This window comes from Ursus maritimus, unplaced genomic scaffold (assembly GCF_017311325.1).
Source record: "Ursus maritimus isolate PB19 unplaced genomic scaffold, ASM1731132v1 scaffold_2, whole genome shotgun sequence".
Classification (NCBI taxonomy): Eukaryota; Metazoa; Chordata; class Mammalia; order Carnivora; family Ursidae; genus Ursus; species Ursus maritimus.
Window position 1 is genome coordinate 22936198 of NW_024424452.1, and position 16132 is coordinate 22952329.

General features: G+C 37.4%; 1 protein-coding gene across 1 annotated transcript in view; it reads right to left on the bottom strand.

Annotated features, from left to right (window-relative positions):
* Positions 1 to 16132, bottom strand: part of LOC103668907 (ATP-binding cassette sub-family A member 3-like) — a 147155-nt gene that overhangs the window by 106989 nt on the left and 24034 nt on the right. The window contains exons 8-10 of the mRNA XM_040636563.1: positions 8446 to 8619; positions 7485 to 7663; positions 6569 to 6703 (exon numbers count right to left, since the gene is read on the bottom strand). Coding sequence (XP_040492497.1) covers positions 6569 to 6703; positions 7485 to 7663; positions 8446 to 8619 — 488 coding nt within the window. The remainder of the gene's footprint in view (positions 1 to 6568; positions 6704 to 7484; positions 7664 to 8445; positions 8620 to 16132) is intronic.

Here is a 16132-nt window from a genome sequence, read left to right on the forward strand (position 1 = left end):
GGTTTCATTTTATTTTTAAATATATTATATTATATGTTAGTCACCATATAGTACATCATTAGTTTTTGATGTAGTGTTCCATGATTCATTGTTTGTGTATAACACCCAGTGTTCCATGCAATACGTACCCCCCTTAATACCCATCACCGGCCTATCCCAATGCCCCAACCCCCGCCCCTCTGAAGTCCTCAGTTTGTTTCCCAGAGTCCACAGTCTCTCATGATTCATTCCCCCTCCTGTTTAAGCCCCCCTTCATTCTTCCCTTCCTTCTCCTACCGATCTCCCTGCTATTTCGTCTGTTCCATAAATGAGTGAAACCATATGATAATCGCCTTTCTCTGCTTGACTTATTTCACTTAGCATAATATCCAGTCCCGTCCATGTTGCGGCAAATGTTGGGTAATTGTTCTTTCTGATGGCTGAGTAATATTCCATTGTATACATGGACCACATCTTCTTAATCCAGTCATCTGCTGAAGGGCATCTCGGGTCCTTCCACAATTTAGCTATTGTGGACAATGATGCTATGAACACTGGGGTGCATATGGCCCTTCGCTTCACTACGTCTGTATCTTTGGGGTAAACACCCAGTAGTGCAATGGCTGGGTTATAGGGTAGCTCAGTGTTGTGAGCTCACTGCTGTACCTCCTTTGCTGGAAAGTGGGATTCTTTGATGTGACAGTATGTAGAATCCCAGACTGGTGGACCAATCAACAAGGTCTGGGATGTCATCTTGCCTGAGGCTGTATAGGCAAAAATGTGCCTAGAGTAAGGGTTGATTTCCATAAGATGAAATGAAGCCCCTTTCAGCGTGAAAGGGGTCCAAAGTACTCATCTAGACACCAAGTAGATGTCTGATCTCCTTGTGGAACGGTCCTCAGAAGTGAGTTTGTTGAGGAGATGCTAGAAATGTGTCAATAAGAATAGCAAGGTTAACTTAGGGAGAAAGTGCCTGTATTTCAGCTTTTCTTGTACTCCTGCCACTACAGATTTCTATTCCTGTACCACTTTTATGATTACTGAAGGCAGAGGCTGGCTAATGTCACCTGAGTTGATTTGTCTACATGATTATTTAGTACTTCTTCTGTGATATGTGGTCTCTGGTGGATGTTGATGTATTATAAAGATCTTCCCACTTTGTTCTCATTCCTATAGTTCCATCCATGTGCCTCTACCTTAGAATTTCTTGTCCCTAAACTTCCAGTCTTTTTCACTGTAGGCCCTTAATTCTCCAGATCATTCACCACTGCTCAGTTCAGTGGTTTCATGTCAATCCTGTGACACAAAGTGGAGGACCAGGAGAATGGCCTGAAGCTCTGTGCTTCAGGAGGATTTCTTCTCCTTTTGTCTTTCAAGGTTATTCCTATTTGGGGTTCCAGTGCAGCTGCTTATCATTTATGACCTTCACTCATGTACCAAGCTGAGCTACCTGTGAAGCAGCCTTGGAACGTTTTCTTCCTGTGTGAGTTGGTTAACCTGAGACCTCAGTATGGCCATGTGTGTGAGCTGAGGGAGAAGTACTGAAGTAATAGTTACGGATGACATGAAGATTTAGATTCCCTGCTCACATAGCTTCCTGATGTCCACTGATTCTGCTCATGTTCAATCTTTGATATACCACTTCCATCTTATGACGGGTAGCTGTTGGTCTTGCCTCTCCCTACTGATATGATGGTTCAGCTCATGATGGAACCAAGCTCATGATGGCCATTTCTGGACACAGTTACTTGGTATCCCACGATCAGGTGCTTTATCTCTACCAAGGCTCAACAGCATGCCAGACTGTTTTTTGACAAATATAATTCTCTGCTTCAATTACTGATGGCATGGCCTTGATCCAGAACCCTAGATGTCTGCATTGTTATTCTTCCCTTGAGGTTTACCATTAATACCATGAAGTCTGAGTTGGGATGACATCTACTACATCCTGGACCTGGTGCAGTTTCCTTTCCTGCTCTGGACTCCAGTCAAAGTTGGCATTTGTGTGTGTGTGTGTGTGTGTGTGTGTGTGTGTGTGTGTGTGTGTGTGTTACTTGGTATAGGGGTAAAAGCAGTATTCTCAGGTACAGAATATATTGGCTTCAAAACCTGAAGTGGCCAGCAGGCACACTTTTCATTTTTCCTTTTTCATTGTGGGAAGTACAAAATACACTAAATTATCCTTTGCTTTGGAAAGACTTACTGGCAGATACAAGATCACTAACTTCGAAAAATTTTACTGATGTAGTGAGCTCCTGAATCTTTACAGGCTTTATCTGTCCCTTCCTCAGAATACATGCTTGACCAAGGCCTCCAAAATACTTGCCATTTCTTGCTTATCTGGTCCAATTATCAATATAGTGGGCGAGAGTGATGCTCTCCAAAATGTATAGCTAATCCAGCTCCCTTCAGATTATATTAGGACAGAGAGCTGAAGAGCCTATAATCCTGGACAAATAAATATATACTGTTGCTGTCTACTCAAATGAATACAAAGATTTCTGATCCCCATTTTTATGGTACAGGAAAAATGAATTTGCCAAATCCGTGGCCCTATATCATGTTCTCAGGCTGTATTAACATATCACAAGTGAAAATGACCACATCTGACACAACAGCTGCAAATAGGTGAACTATTTGTTTGAATTTGTGGTAGATCCACTGTCATTGTGCAGGTATGCAAGGACCAGAGTGGGGAGTTAAATGGGGTTAAGGGGAATTGCTAGTTATGCTGCTTTCATCTCAGCCACTTTCCCAAGAATGTGATGTTGCCTTTGATTTACCATCTTGACCAGTGAGGGTACACAGTTTCAAAGGATTCCACCTGGCTTTTCCAGTAGGATAGCTCTTCCCCAGAGGTCAAGGAGCCAAGGTAAGGGTTTACACTAACTGTCACGGATGTCATTTCTGATGATACATTTGGCAACTATGGAAATGTCCACTAGATGGTACTGTAGTCCCAGTATACCTACTGTAAGTCATCAAAAGCCAAGATTACATTTATTACCTAGCCTGCACATAGCCTTGCTCTAACAACAGGATCCTGATGGTACTTTGGGTCTCCAAGTATGGTTACACAAGTAAATTGCTGGAAGCCCCCTTGCGGGACTTGGGTAATCATTATCATGTTCACTTGCTGTGGTGTTGCAGAGCACTTCTACCTAGCCAATCCAGACTCTCCTTCAGTCAATGAGTATGTGCTCTGAAAACTGAAAACTGTGGAGGAGACCATGAATTTCTATATCAGGTGCTGTCTTAGCTCCTGATGATCCAACTTTTATTTCTTCTGGTAGTACAGGTTGGGCAATATAGTCACTAGCTATCCTCCTATCTTGCCGCAAGAGAGCTGTGTTCTACCATCATTTGTGGACCAGGTGTCCTAGACTGTCCCTCCATACTTGACACTTTATTAGAAAAATTGTTCCTGTGTCACCACCTATCCTCTATTATGTTGGACTCACATTACCTCCACTGCTACTAGTGAGTTCATTTCTGTTAAGGTTATCTCCTACTGCCAGCCTTTATCAGTGATGCTGGTATTCCTCTCACTAGTATATTCCTTATTGCTTTGACTGGGTCCACCTGCAAAAGCATGGTCATATGGTAGATTAATTGGGTGAAACTGGTTCAGGGTCTTTCTGAGGTTGCAATCAAGTGACAACCTGGGCTAAAGTCATCTGAACACTTGATCAAGACCAGGCTATCCTGGGGCGCCTGGGTGGCACAGCGGTTAAGCGTCTGCCTTCGGCTCAGGGCGTGATCCTATCGTTAGGGGATCGAGCCCCACATCAGGCTCTTCCGCTATGAGCCTGCTTCTTCCTCTCCCACTCCCCCTGCTTGTGTTCCCTCTCTCGCTGGCTGTCTCTATCTCTGTCGAATGAATAAAGAAATAAAATCTTAAAAAAAAAAAAAAAAAAAGACCAGGCTATCCACTTCCAAGCAGGCCTTGGACTCAAGTTCATACTGATTGTTTGGAGAAGATTCAGTTCTTGTCTATATGAGCAGCTTGAATGATATGGTGCTATCTTCAGAGCAAGCAATTCACAATCAAGGCAAAAGCCATAATGACTGCTATGACCCAGTCTTAGAAGTCCCATACTTTACTTGCACAGTATTATACAGGTTACAAGGTCAGCCTATTATTCACTGCAGAAGGAGACTACACAAAAATGTGAGTATCAGTGAGGATCCCTGGGGGCCATCATGAAGGCTGCCAGCAACCACAGTTCACCCTCTGCCTCCAATGATTCATTTTGTTCTCACATAACAACACCTTCATCTGCTCTCAGTGCTACAAATGTCTCAAGCACTTATAGCATCCCCTCAAAGTCCAGGGTCTTGTCATCTAAATCAGGTCCAGGTGTCAATGAGCCTCCTGTGGTCTAGTTTCTGGAGATTACCTCTTAGAGTACAATTACTCTAGAACAGAAGACCTGTGATCAAAAGGGACTTGAAATCTACCATCTTTCACTCTCCCCACAAAGCCAACACAAACTCGTGGGATATGCATAATTTAACCACTATACATGAAGTAAGTGGAAAGCAAGAAGCATAAAGCAGTCAAATTAAATTCTGAAATCTACTATTTGGCATTGCTGGCAGTTCTTTGATTAGGACTCAAGACCAGAGAATGATTCTCCAAGGTTCTTGACTCTACCTTTTTTCTCAACTCTGACTTCTCAATCATCCTTCCTTCACCATGAAAAACATCCCATGGCTACAGCTGTTTTTTCTAGACTGCTTTCTATTTGTAGGAGTTTGACAGTTCAAAGGCCTCTGTTCATTTTTTACTATTTCAGTCCTTTTAAAGAAGCTAGGGGTATTTCTTGTAGCACAATTTTATTTAGATTTTTCTCACTCAAGTCACAAAAGCCACTCCTACAAATATATTTGAGACAATCCTTCTTTATCTTTGGCTTCTGTTGGGGTTCCTGACAAATAATGCCTTAAGTTGTTACTGTCACTACTGTTTGATTGAATGGCACCCTGAGGCACCACCTTACATATTTCTCCATATAAAACAAGGGCTTTACTAAATATTTTTAATTTTGATTATAGTTGACACACAATGTTACATTAGTTTCAGGTGTACAACTTAGGGATTTGACAAGTTTATACATTATGTTCACCACAAGTATAGCTACCATCTGTTCCATTACATCACTATTATGAAATTATTAACTATATTCCTTATGCTCTTTTTATTCCCCTAACTTGCTCATGCCATAACTGGAGGCCTGTATCTTTCTTTCCTCTTCACCCATTTTCCCCAAGCTCCCATCCCCCTTCCCTCTAGAACCATCAATTTGTTCTCTGTATTTACAGTTCTGGTTCTGCTTTTTGCTTATTCACTTTTTAGCTTCCACTTAGGAGTTGTATCATACGATATTTGTGTTTCTCAGTCTGACTTATTTTATGTAGCATAATACACTCTAGGTCCATCCATGTTGTGTCAAATGGCACAATCTCATCCTTTCTTATGACTGTGTAATATTCCATTGTGTACATATACACATTTTCCTTATCCATTCATCTACTGATGGGCACTTAGGCTGCTTCCACATTTTGGCTATGGTAAATAATGCTTCAGTAAACACTGAGCTACATATATCTTTTTGAGTTACTGTGTTCATTTTCCCTGGGTAAATACCAATAGTGGAATTATTGGATCATATGGTAATTCTACCACCAACAGTACATGAGGGTTCCTTTTTCTCCCTGCCAACACTGTTGTTTCCTGTGTCTTTTATTTTAGCCATTCTGACAGGTGTGAGGTGATATCTCATTGTGGTTTTGATTTGCATTTCCCTGATGATGAGTGATGTTGAGCACTTCTTCATGTATCTGTTGGCCATCTTCTTTGGGAAAATGTTCAGGTCCTCTGTCCATTTTTAAATCAGATTGTTTCTTTTTTTGGTGTTGGGTTCTGTGAGGTTTTTTTCCATATTTTGGATATTAACCCCTTATCAGATATATCATTTGCAATTATCTTCTCCCATTCAGGCTGTTCTGTTTTGTTGATGGTTATATACACATCTCCAAAATTAGCTGAATTTGCAGGGAGGGCTCTGGGTTTCCCAAGGCTGTGGGGTTAGGAGCTCAAACCAAGCTTAGGTAGACCTCTGAGAGGCAATGCCAGCCAATGTATAGGTTACCTGAATACTACATGCCTACAGTTGGTGCAGATAAATTAAGAGATTCAAAAGTCCTCCCTTGATGAATTCCTTGACAGAGGAAAGGTTACGTAACAGATAAATGCAAAACATTTGTGAACAGAAATTACTGTTCATACATTCAAATTATTCATCTACAATAGACTCTACTTTTTAAAATGAGAGCATTTGTGGAAGACACCATATAGTTTATAAAAAACCTGAATCTATTCTGGAGGAAGGAGAAAGATGTGACTTTTTATTACATACTGAAAAAGTTTAATTTTGATCTTTCTCAAAGGAAGTAAACAGAATGGCCATGACTTATTATTAGCATGTAATATTTTTCTTGATATTTCTAGTAACTATAATCATTTACGATGAACTATAAACTAAATTTCAGTCCCATCAAGAAGAAAAAATTTGTGAAACAATACCTTGCACAAGTGTTTGATTTGGATACCTGCCACCAAATTAGCAGGCTCTGCTTCAAAATACTTGCTTCCATTTGTTTCATAAAATTGCCTTGTTTCCTTTTTTTCCTCAGGTGTTTCCCCAAACCAGTGAGAGCGCTAAAAAGGAGGGGAGAATAAAAGTGAAATCACTGCAATGGTATTGAAAAATGATGCAATAGAAAATACTCTAGCCTGTTACCTTTTGTACTGAGAATGGATTGCTGAAAATTTCTTGGGATTAAATTTTGGAGCTAATTGGCTTAACTTGAATCCCCAAGGCATAAAAGCAGACTATTCTATTAAAATCATAACTGTCCAAGAGGGACAATGAAAATTGCTCCAAAATGAGGTCATAGCAAAAATGACTGCACCACTCTTTGTCATATCTTCTCTTAGCCATACATAAACCAATAAGAACAAAGGAAAAGACTGAGAAAGGAGGGCAAGATATACATGATTCCCATCATGCTATGGCTCTGACTCTAAGAGATCTGTGCTAAACAAGGATATAAAACAAGTGGTGAGTGCCCAGATAGGGGACATAACTAAACCTCTTCTTTTTACCACCCAAAGACCCATACTATATTAATTTCCTTATGCCCGAGTTCAATCATTTATGAAATACTTGCCTGTAAATGTGATGGAATACTCAGAATTTGTGAAGATTGGAGTTACAGGCCATGATCTACAGATTATTTAATAGTTATATATATACTGGATGCTTTAAAGTGTATTAGGAAAATGCCAATAAATGGCCAGAGTCACTAAAATGATTCACCTGATCTATTGGATCAATTATAGATAGTGCACAATTAGCTCATGGTGGCTTTTACAGAAATTACAATACATGTTCATAGGGGCTGTGGCCTCTCTCAGTAACAGAAGCATTAGAACTCACCAGCAAGAAAAAGTTCCATGGCTTGGGCACACCATACTCCCCTGGAAAGACAGCTTCTATATACCAGGCCACAAGGCCATATAAGAAAGCATCAAATAAAAACATTCCCAGTACGTGGGCAAAGTCAAAGTTCTCCATTTTGGGTGATGAGAAGATGTTACTCCATTTAATTCCAATTTCTAAGAGATAACAGTTGACATTTAATTTAGGTGCCAATTGACACTAAAACAGTTATCCATCTGCATCATAATTAAAAAGTGAAGAAAAAAGGTGTTAATATTCTACAGAGATTCCTATTATAGTCAGTTACTTTCTTATACCATTAGAATTTAGGACATCTGAGCAAGTAATCATGTAAGATGCTTCCTAGTGTGCCAGAAACAATCATTTATGAGTGAAACAAAGATAAAATATACACTACATTAAAAACTAATGAAATACTGTGTGGTGACTAACATAATAAAAAAATAAAATAAAACCTAAAAAAAAGACAAAATATACTAAGTCAGGAATATAAACTTTAAGAAAAATAAGCAAACCTACGGGTTAAGACACTGACTCCTCCCTTTCCACCCCTCCTCATGCTAAATGTTCACTGGAAAATATAATTTTAGAAAACCATAATCATTGAAAAGCAGGGATAAATGTTATCTACAGAAGAGAAGACTAGAAGAATTTTTGTGTAGATATTGCACTGATAAAAAAGGAAGACTAAAAGTTACTAAGAGCAGACCTGTTTTGCTTCCTCTCTTGGCACTTAACAGCAGCCAGGAACTCCAAATGAGTAGGGAAAGATACTAACAGACCTGAGTAAATTTATGGAGAGAATGTGGAAGCACTCATGTACTACAGGTGATTGTATGAAGTAATACCATTTTCTGAAGGGCATTTTAATAATATTAATTTTAAAATTGTGAACATCTTGTCAGAATATGGTCAAATTTATAAGGTAAATACTCACTCTCCATCTCTGCCTTGACAAGGAATTTAGTTCCCAGTGCCATTGCAATATTCAAGCTGAGACAGGAAGCCAGCTTCTGGGTGAATGTCATTTGCACAAAGTTTGTAGAGACTGTAACAATTGGAAAGTAGGTAGCAAAATAAATGAAACCTCCAACAGAAACAGCAAAATGTGCTGGAAATAAAAAGGAAATTATAAGGTCAATTAAAGCAACATGCAGAAACCTAAACTACAAATAACTTCGTGTTACTGGAAGAGTGTAATAAAATAAGCACAGTGAGAATAGAAATTTATTTTTCACCATTTGCTCACCATTATATAATGCGTGGCATTTAGTAGGTGCACAAAAGTATATTTTGAATGAATGGCTGAAATTAAACATCAGTAATTCTTCTGGAATTTATCATTCTATAATGTAGTAACTATGAATATTATAGTTCTTAATGGAAATTTTACATATTTATTACCATTCAGTATAAAAAATTACAAATGTAAATACTATTAATGACATAATTAGAAAATACCTAGATTGTATTTCCAAATACTATGAGATTCAGTCTATGTCATGATACTTGGGGAAACGAAGGATACCTGAATAAATAGAAATACAAAGTTGGTCTCAAAAAGCAGATATGGTTTAAAATATGAAGAGTTCCAAAAATGTGACTCTGATAAAACACTAAAAAGAAAATTCCTGTTAATAAACCAATTAACATCATTAGGAGTTAAAATTCAGCTAAATAAAAATGGTATATTATAAAGTACAACATATTATCCCACTACTAGGAATGATTCTTCCTTTCCCTCTTTACCTCACTTACATACCATATTCACCAACTAGAACACTTACGTTTTATATACTGATCAATGTGTGTTCTTTTTTAAAATTAAAATTATAAAGAGAATGAGAGATAACAAATAAGAGATAACAAAGACAATATATTAGATACACCTGATAAAATAGCATCAAAATATATAATGCAAAAAAAAAAAAACAGAAGTTCTAGAATAAATATATAAATGTACAATCGTAGTGGAAATTTTAACCATTTTTCTCAGAATTAACAAACTTGGCCTAGTGAAAATACATGTCGACTACCCCAAGCAACCTCAAAATATACATTTTTCAAACATTGGAATATTGATTTTTTAAAAACCGGACACTGACTAGGTCATAAAGTAAATCCTAACAAATTTCAAAGGAATTATTTTAAACTGGCAATCAATAACCAGAAGATATCCATAAAAACCCAATATGTTGAGAAATTCAAGATATACATCTATGAATAATTCTCAAATAAAGAAGAAAATTATAAGAAAAATTATAAAACATTTTAATGTAACAACAGGAAAAAGCTTACTTATCAAAATTTGTGTCATGCAGTCAAACCAGTACTAAGAGCGAAATGACTAGCCTTAAATTCATTTATTAAAAGAAATAAGACAAACATTCACTATCACAAGTTTTAAAAAATGGTAATAAATACAAAGTTTATGGAATGTTAAGAGGATCAACAAAGCCAAAAGCTGATTCTCTGTAGAGACTAATACTAACAAACCTGTTGTGAAACTGATTAAGAAAAAAAAAAGAAAAAGAGAAGACACAAATTACCAGTATGAAGAGTAAAAGAGGATAGGTCATGACAGACATTAGTAAAGACATTAAAAACATAAGAAACCATATTAAATTAATGACATTGCACCAACAGATTTCAAAACTAAAAATATAAGTTAAAGAAAGTATAGGAAGATTGGTAGAAGGAAGGGAAGAATGAAGGTGGGGTAAACAGAAGGGGGAATGAACCGTGACAGACTACGGACTCTGGGAAACAAACTGAGGGCTTCAGAGGGGCAGGGGGTGGGGGATTGGGATAGGCCGGTGATGGGTATTAAGGAGGGCACATATTACATGGTGCACTGGGTGTTATACACAAATAATGAATCATGGAACAGTACATCAAAAACTAAGGATGTACTGTATGGTGACTAACATAACATAATAAAAAATTATTATAAAAATAGTGAACAAAAAAAAAAAAAAGAAAAAAGAAAAGAAAATACAACTTACCAAAACTGAAAGAACTAGAAAACCTGAATGTCCTAAGGTCATAAAAGAAATTGAATCAATAATTAAAACCCTTCCCAGTGCTTTTTCAGCAACTTCTAGCAGATATTCAAAGAAGAAATAATTAGAATACTGTGCTGAAATTCCCAGAGAGATAGAGATACAGGAAAAGAGGACATCCTTCCTAAATACTTTTATAAAACTACCATTACTTGATATCAAAATCAAATAAAGACAGTATAAAAAAGGAAATTATAGAGCAATTTCACTCTTGAACATATAGGTAAAAATCTTAAAACAAATATAAGCAAAATTAATCCAGCATGAATATAAAGGAAAACATATCCTGACAAATTTAAATTTATTCCAAGAATATGAGATTGGTATTATATTTAAAAATCAGCTTATATAATGTACGATGTTAAGAAAAAATATATTTTTACCATTTCAATAAATGCAAATAAAAAATGCTAAATAAAACTCTACATCCTTAGCTCAGATAAAATTCTTGAAACAGTAAATGAATAAAATCTTTTTAACCTGATAAATTATATACCTATATAATTTAAAAGTTTCCAGTCAACTTTATACTCTAAAAAGTTGTTGTTGGACCTCAATTTTAAAGTGGATATGTAGGGGAATTTTCCCCACACCATCAAGCAAGTCTCCAGGACATTAGCTGGGTGTCACAAAATTCAACTCAATTTTGGCACTATTCCAAGATAGCATCAGATTCCACAGTTTAAGGATTCAGTCCTACAGGGCTATTCCCCTTACCTCAACTTCAGATGCCAGTCCCAAGCCCAGGTTATTACCTTTTCTCCTGCTGACTAGCTATAGATCAGAGTTTCCAAGGACCACCTTCTTGGGCTCAAATAATCTGCTAGAGAGGAGAATTTAAGATGGTGGAGGAGTAGGGGGGCCCTAAGTTTGTCTCATCCCTCAAATACAGCTAGATAGTATCAAATCATTCTGAATACCTAAGAAATCAATCAGAGATCTGAGAAAACAAATGCTGCAAGCCTACAAATAGAAAAACAACCACCATTTGGAAGGTAGAAGGTTCTGAGACTTGAACCCAGTGATACACCTGCTTAAGGAGGCTACCCCAAAGTATTATAAGCAGCAGAGCACAGAACTGAAACTTTCAGAAGTCTGCTACAGTGGGGTATATGCTTGCAATGAAACTAGACCACTTTCTTACACCTTACACAAATTCAAAATGGATGAAAGACCTAAATGTGAGACAGGAATCCATCACAATCCTAGCAGAGACCACAGGCAGCAACCTCTTTGACCTCAGCCCCAGAAACTTCTTGCTAGATACGTCTCCAAAGGCAAGGGAAACAAAAGCAAACATGAACTGTTGGGACTTCATCAGGATAAAAAGCTTTTGCACAGCAAAGCAAGCAATCGACAAAACTAAAAGGCAACCTATAGAATGGGAGAAGATGTTTGCAAACAACATATCTGATAAAGGGCTAGTATCCAAAATCTATAAAGAACTTATTAAACTCAACAGCCCAAAACCAAAAAATCCAGTTTAGAAATGGGGAGAAGGTATGAACAGACATTTCTGTGAAGAAGACATACAGAAGGCTAACAGACATGAAAAAATGCTCACGGGCATCAGGGCAATACAAACGAAAACCACCTGTGAGATACCATCTCACACCTGTCAAAATGGCTAAAATGAGCAACTCAGGAAAAAATAGATTTGGTGAAGATGTGGAGAAAGGGGAACCCTCTTACACTGTTGGTGGGAATGCAAACTGGTGCAGCCACTTGGGAAACAGTATGGAAGTTCCTCACAAAAGTTAAAAATAGAACTACCCTATGACCCAGCAATTAAACTACTAGGTATTTACCCAAAGGATATAAACATAGAGATTTGAAAGGGCACATGCACCCCAATGTTTATGGCAGCAATGTCCACAATACCCAAAATATGGAAAGAAGGGGAACTCTCTTAACTGTTGGTAGGAATGGAAACTGGTGTAGCCACTCTGGAAAACAGCATGGAGGTTCCTCAAAAAAGTTAAAAATAGAGCTACCCTACAACCCAGCAACTGCACTACTAGGTATTTATCCAAAGGAGATAAACATAGCATAAAGAAGATGTGGTATATATACCATGGAATATAACTCAGCCATCAAAAAGAATGAAATCTTGCTATTTGCAAAACATGGATGGAGCTAGAGTGTATTATGTTAAGTGAAATAAGTCATCAGAGAAAGATAAATACCATATGATTTCACTTATATGCAGAATTTAAGAAGGAAAACAGATGAACGAATGGAAAGCAGGGAAAGAAAAATAGGAGAGAGAGAAACAAGTCATAAGAGACTCTTGATAGAGAACAAATTGAGGATTGATGGAGGGAGGTGGGTGGGGGATGGGCTAGATGGGTGATGGGTATTAAAGAGGGCACTTGTGATGACCACTGGATGTCGTATGTAAGTGATGAATCACTGAAGTCTACTCCAGAAACCAATACTGCACTATATGTTAATTAACAAAATTAAAATTAAAAAAAAGACAAACATCTCAATGGATTTTCATACTGACTTGAAAGTAATACAAATAAGAAATATTAATAATAACAAATTACATAACCTAGATGCAATGGACAAAATCTCTGAAATGCAGAACCTACCAATATTAACTCAGGAAGATATAGAAAATCTGAATGGACCTATAACAAGCAAAGATATTGAATTACTACCAAGAACTTTCCAATTTAAAAAAGTGAAGTATCAGGGATGCCTCGGTGGCTCAGGCCATTAAGCAGCTGCCTTCGGTTCAGGTCATGATCTTGGGGTCCTGGGATCAAGCCCCACGTTGGGATCCCTGCTCAGTGGGGAGTCTCTTCTCCCTCTCCCTCCACCCCCTGCTTCCCCCCACTCATGCTTGCTCTCTCTCAAATAAATAACTTCTTAAACTCAACACACCAAAAAAAAAAATAATCAAATCAAAAAATGGGCAGAAGATATTAACACTTTCCAATGAAGACATACGAATGGCTAACAGACACATGAAAAAATGTTCAACATCATTAGCCATCAGGGAAATTCAAATCAAAACCACATTGAGAAACCACCTTACACCAGTTAAGAATGGCAAAAATCGACAAGGCAAGAAACAACAAATGTTGGAGAGGATGTGGAGAAAGGGGAACTCTCTTACACTGTTGGTAGGAATGCAAGTTGGTACAGCCACTTTAGAAAACAGTGTGGGGTCCCTCAAAAAGTTAAAAATAGAGCTACCCTATGACCCAGCAATTGCACTACTAGGTATTTACCCCAATACAGATGTAGTGAAGAGAAGGGCCATATGCACCCCAATGTTCATAGCAGCATTGTCCACAATAACCAAACTGTGGAAGGAGCTGAGATACCTATCAACAGACAAACGGATAGAGAAGATGTGGTCCATATATACAATGGAATATTACTCAGCCATCAGAAAGGATGATTACCCAACATTTGCATCAACATGGATGGAACTGGAGGAAACATAATTATGAAAAATAAAAATAAAATAAATAAAAGTAAACACACACACACCACACACACACGTACACAAAATAAATGAAATCTTAAAAAAATAAAAAAGCAAAATACCAAATGGCTTCACTGGTGAATTATATGGAAATTTAGAGAATAATTAACACCAATCCCTCTTAAACTTTCCAAAATATATAGAGAAAGGACTGCTTCATAACTCATTCCATGAGGTCAGAATAACCCAAGTAACAAAGTCAGGGAAAGACATCACAAGAAAATAAAATATGTGAATTATAGATGCAAAAGTCATCAACAAAATCTAGCAAACTGAATACAGCAACATTTTTTAAAGGTTTTTGTTTAATTCCAGTATAGTTAACATTACACTTGTTTCAGGCTTACAATAAACTGATTCAACAATTCTATACATTACTCAATGTTCATCATGATAACTGTATTCTTAATTCCATTCACCTATTTCATCCATCCCCCACCCACCACCTTTCTGGTAACAATGTTAGTTCTCTGTAGTTAAGAGTTTCTGGTTTACCTCTCTCTCCCTTTTTATTTCTTTGTCCTTTGTTTTGTGTCTTAAATTCTACATATGAGTGAAATCATATGGTATTTGTCTTTCTCTATTTCACTTAGCATTATTCTATCTCCATCCATGTTGTTGCAAATGGTCTGATTTCATTCTTTTTTATGGCTGAATAATATTCCATGGTGTGTGTGTGTGTGTGTGTGTGTGTGTGTGTGTGTGTGTGTACACCACCTCCTCTTTATCCATTCATCTATCGATGGACACTTGGGCTGATTTCATAATTTGGCTATTGTTTTTTTTTTTTTAAAGATTTTATTTATTTATTTGACAGAGATAGAGACAGCCAGTGAGAGAGGGAACACAAGCGGGGGAGTGGGAGAGGAAGAAGCAGGCTCATAGTGGAGCCTGACATGGGGCTCGATCCCGTAACACCGGAATCACGCCCTGAGCCGAAGGCAGACGCCTAACCGCTGTGCCACCCAGGCGCCCCCATAATTTGTCTATTGTTAATGCTACAATAAACATAGGGGTGCATGTGTCCCTTTGAATTAGTGTTTTTGTATTTTGGGGGTAAATATCCATTAGGGGAATTACTGGATTATAAGGCAATTCTATTTTTAATTTTTTTAGGAACTCCAATACTGTTTTCCACAGTGGCTACACCAGTTTCCATTCTCACCAAAAGCACCAACTTTTTCTCCACATCTTCACCAATGTTCATTATTCTTTGTTTTTGACTTTTACCATTCTGACAGGTGTGAGGAGTTATCTCACCATAGTTACGATTTGTATTTCCTGATGATTAGGGATGTTGAGCATCTTCTCATGTGTCTGTTGGTCATCTCGACGTCTTCTTTGGAGAAATGTCTCTTCATGTCTTCTGTCCATTTCTTAATTTGATTATCTGCGTTTTGGGTGTTGAGTTGTAAATCATTTTTTTCTAGATTTTGGATATTAACTAACCCTTTATTGGGTATGTCATTTGTAAATATCTTCTCCCACTCTGAAGTTTGCCTTTTAATTCTGTTGATTGTTTCCTTTACTGTGCGGAAGATTTTTATTTTGATGTGGTCTCAATAGTTAATTATTTTTGCTTTTACTTCCTCCCTCAGGAGACATATCTAGAAAAATGTTGCTTTGGCTGATGTCAAAGAAGTTATTGTCTCTGCTCTCTTCTAGGATTTTTATGGTTTCAGGCCTCACATTTAGAGACTTGAAACCTTTAATTCATTTTGAGTTTATTTTTGTGTATAGTATAAGAAAGGGGTCCAGTTTCATTCTTTTGCGTGTAACTGTCCAGTTTTCCCAGCATCATTTGTTGAAGAGACTCTCTTTTTCCCACCAGATATTCTTTCCTCCTTTGTCAAAGATTAATTTACCATATAATTGCAGGTTTATTTCTGGGTTCTCTATTCTGTTCCATTGATCTATGTGTCTAGTTTTGTGCCAGTACCATATTGTTTTGATTATCACAGTTTTGCAATATACTTGAAGTATGGAATTGTGATACCTCCAGTTTTGCTTTTCTTTTACAAGACTGCTTCAGCTATTCAGGGTCTTTTGTGGTTCCATAC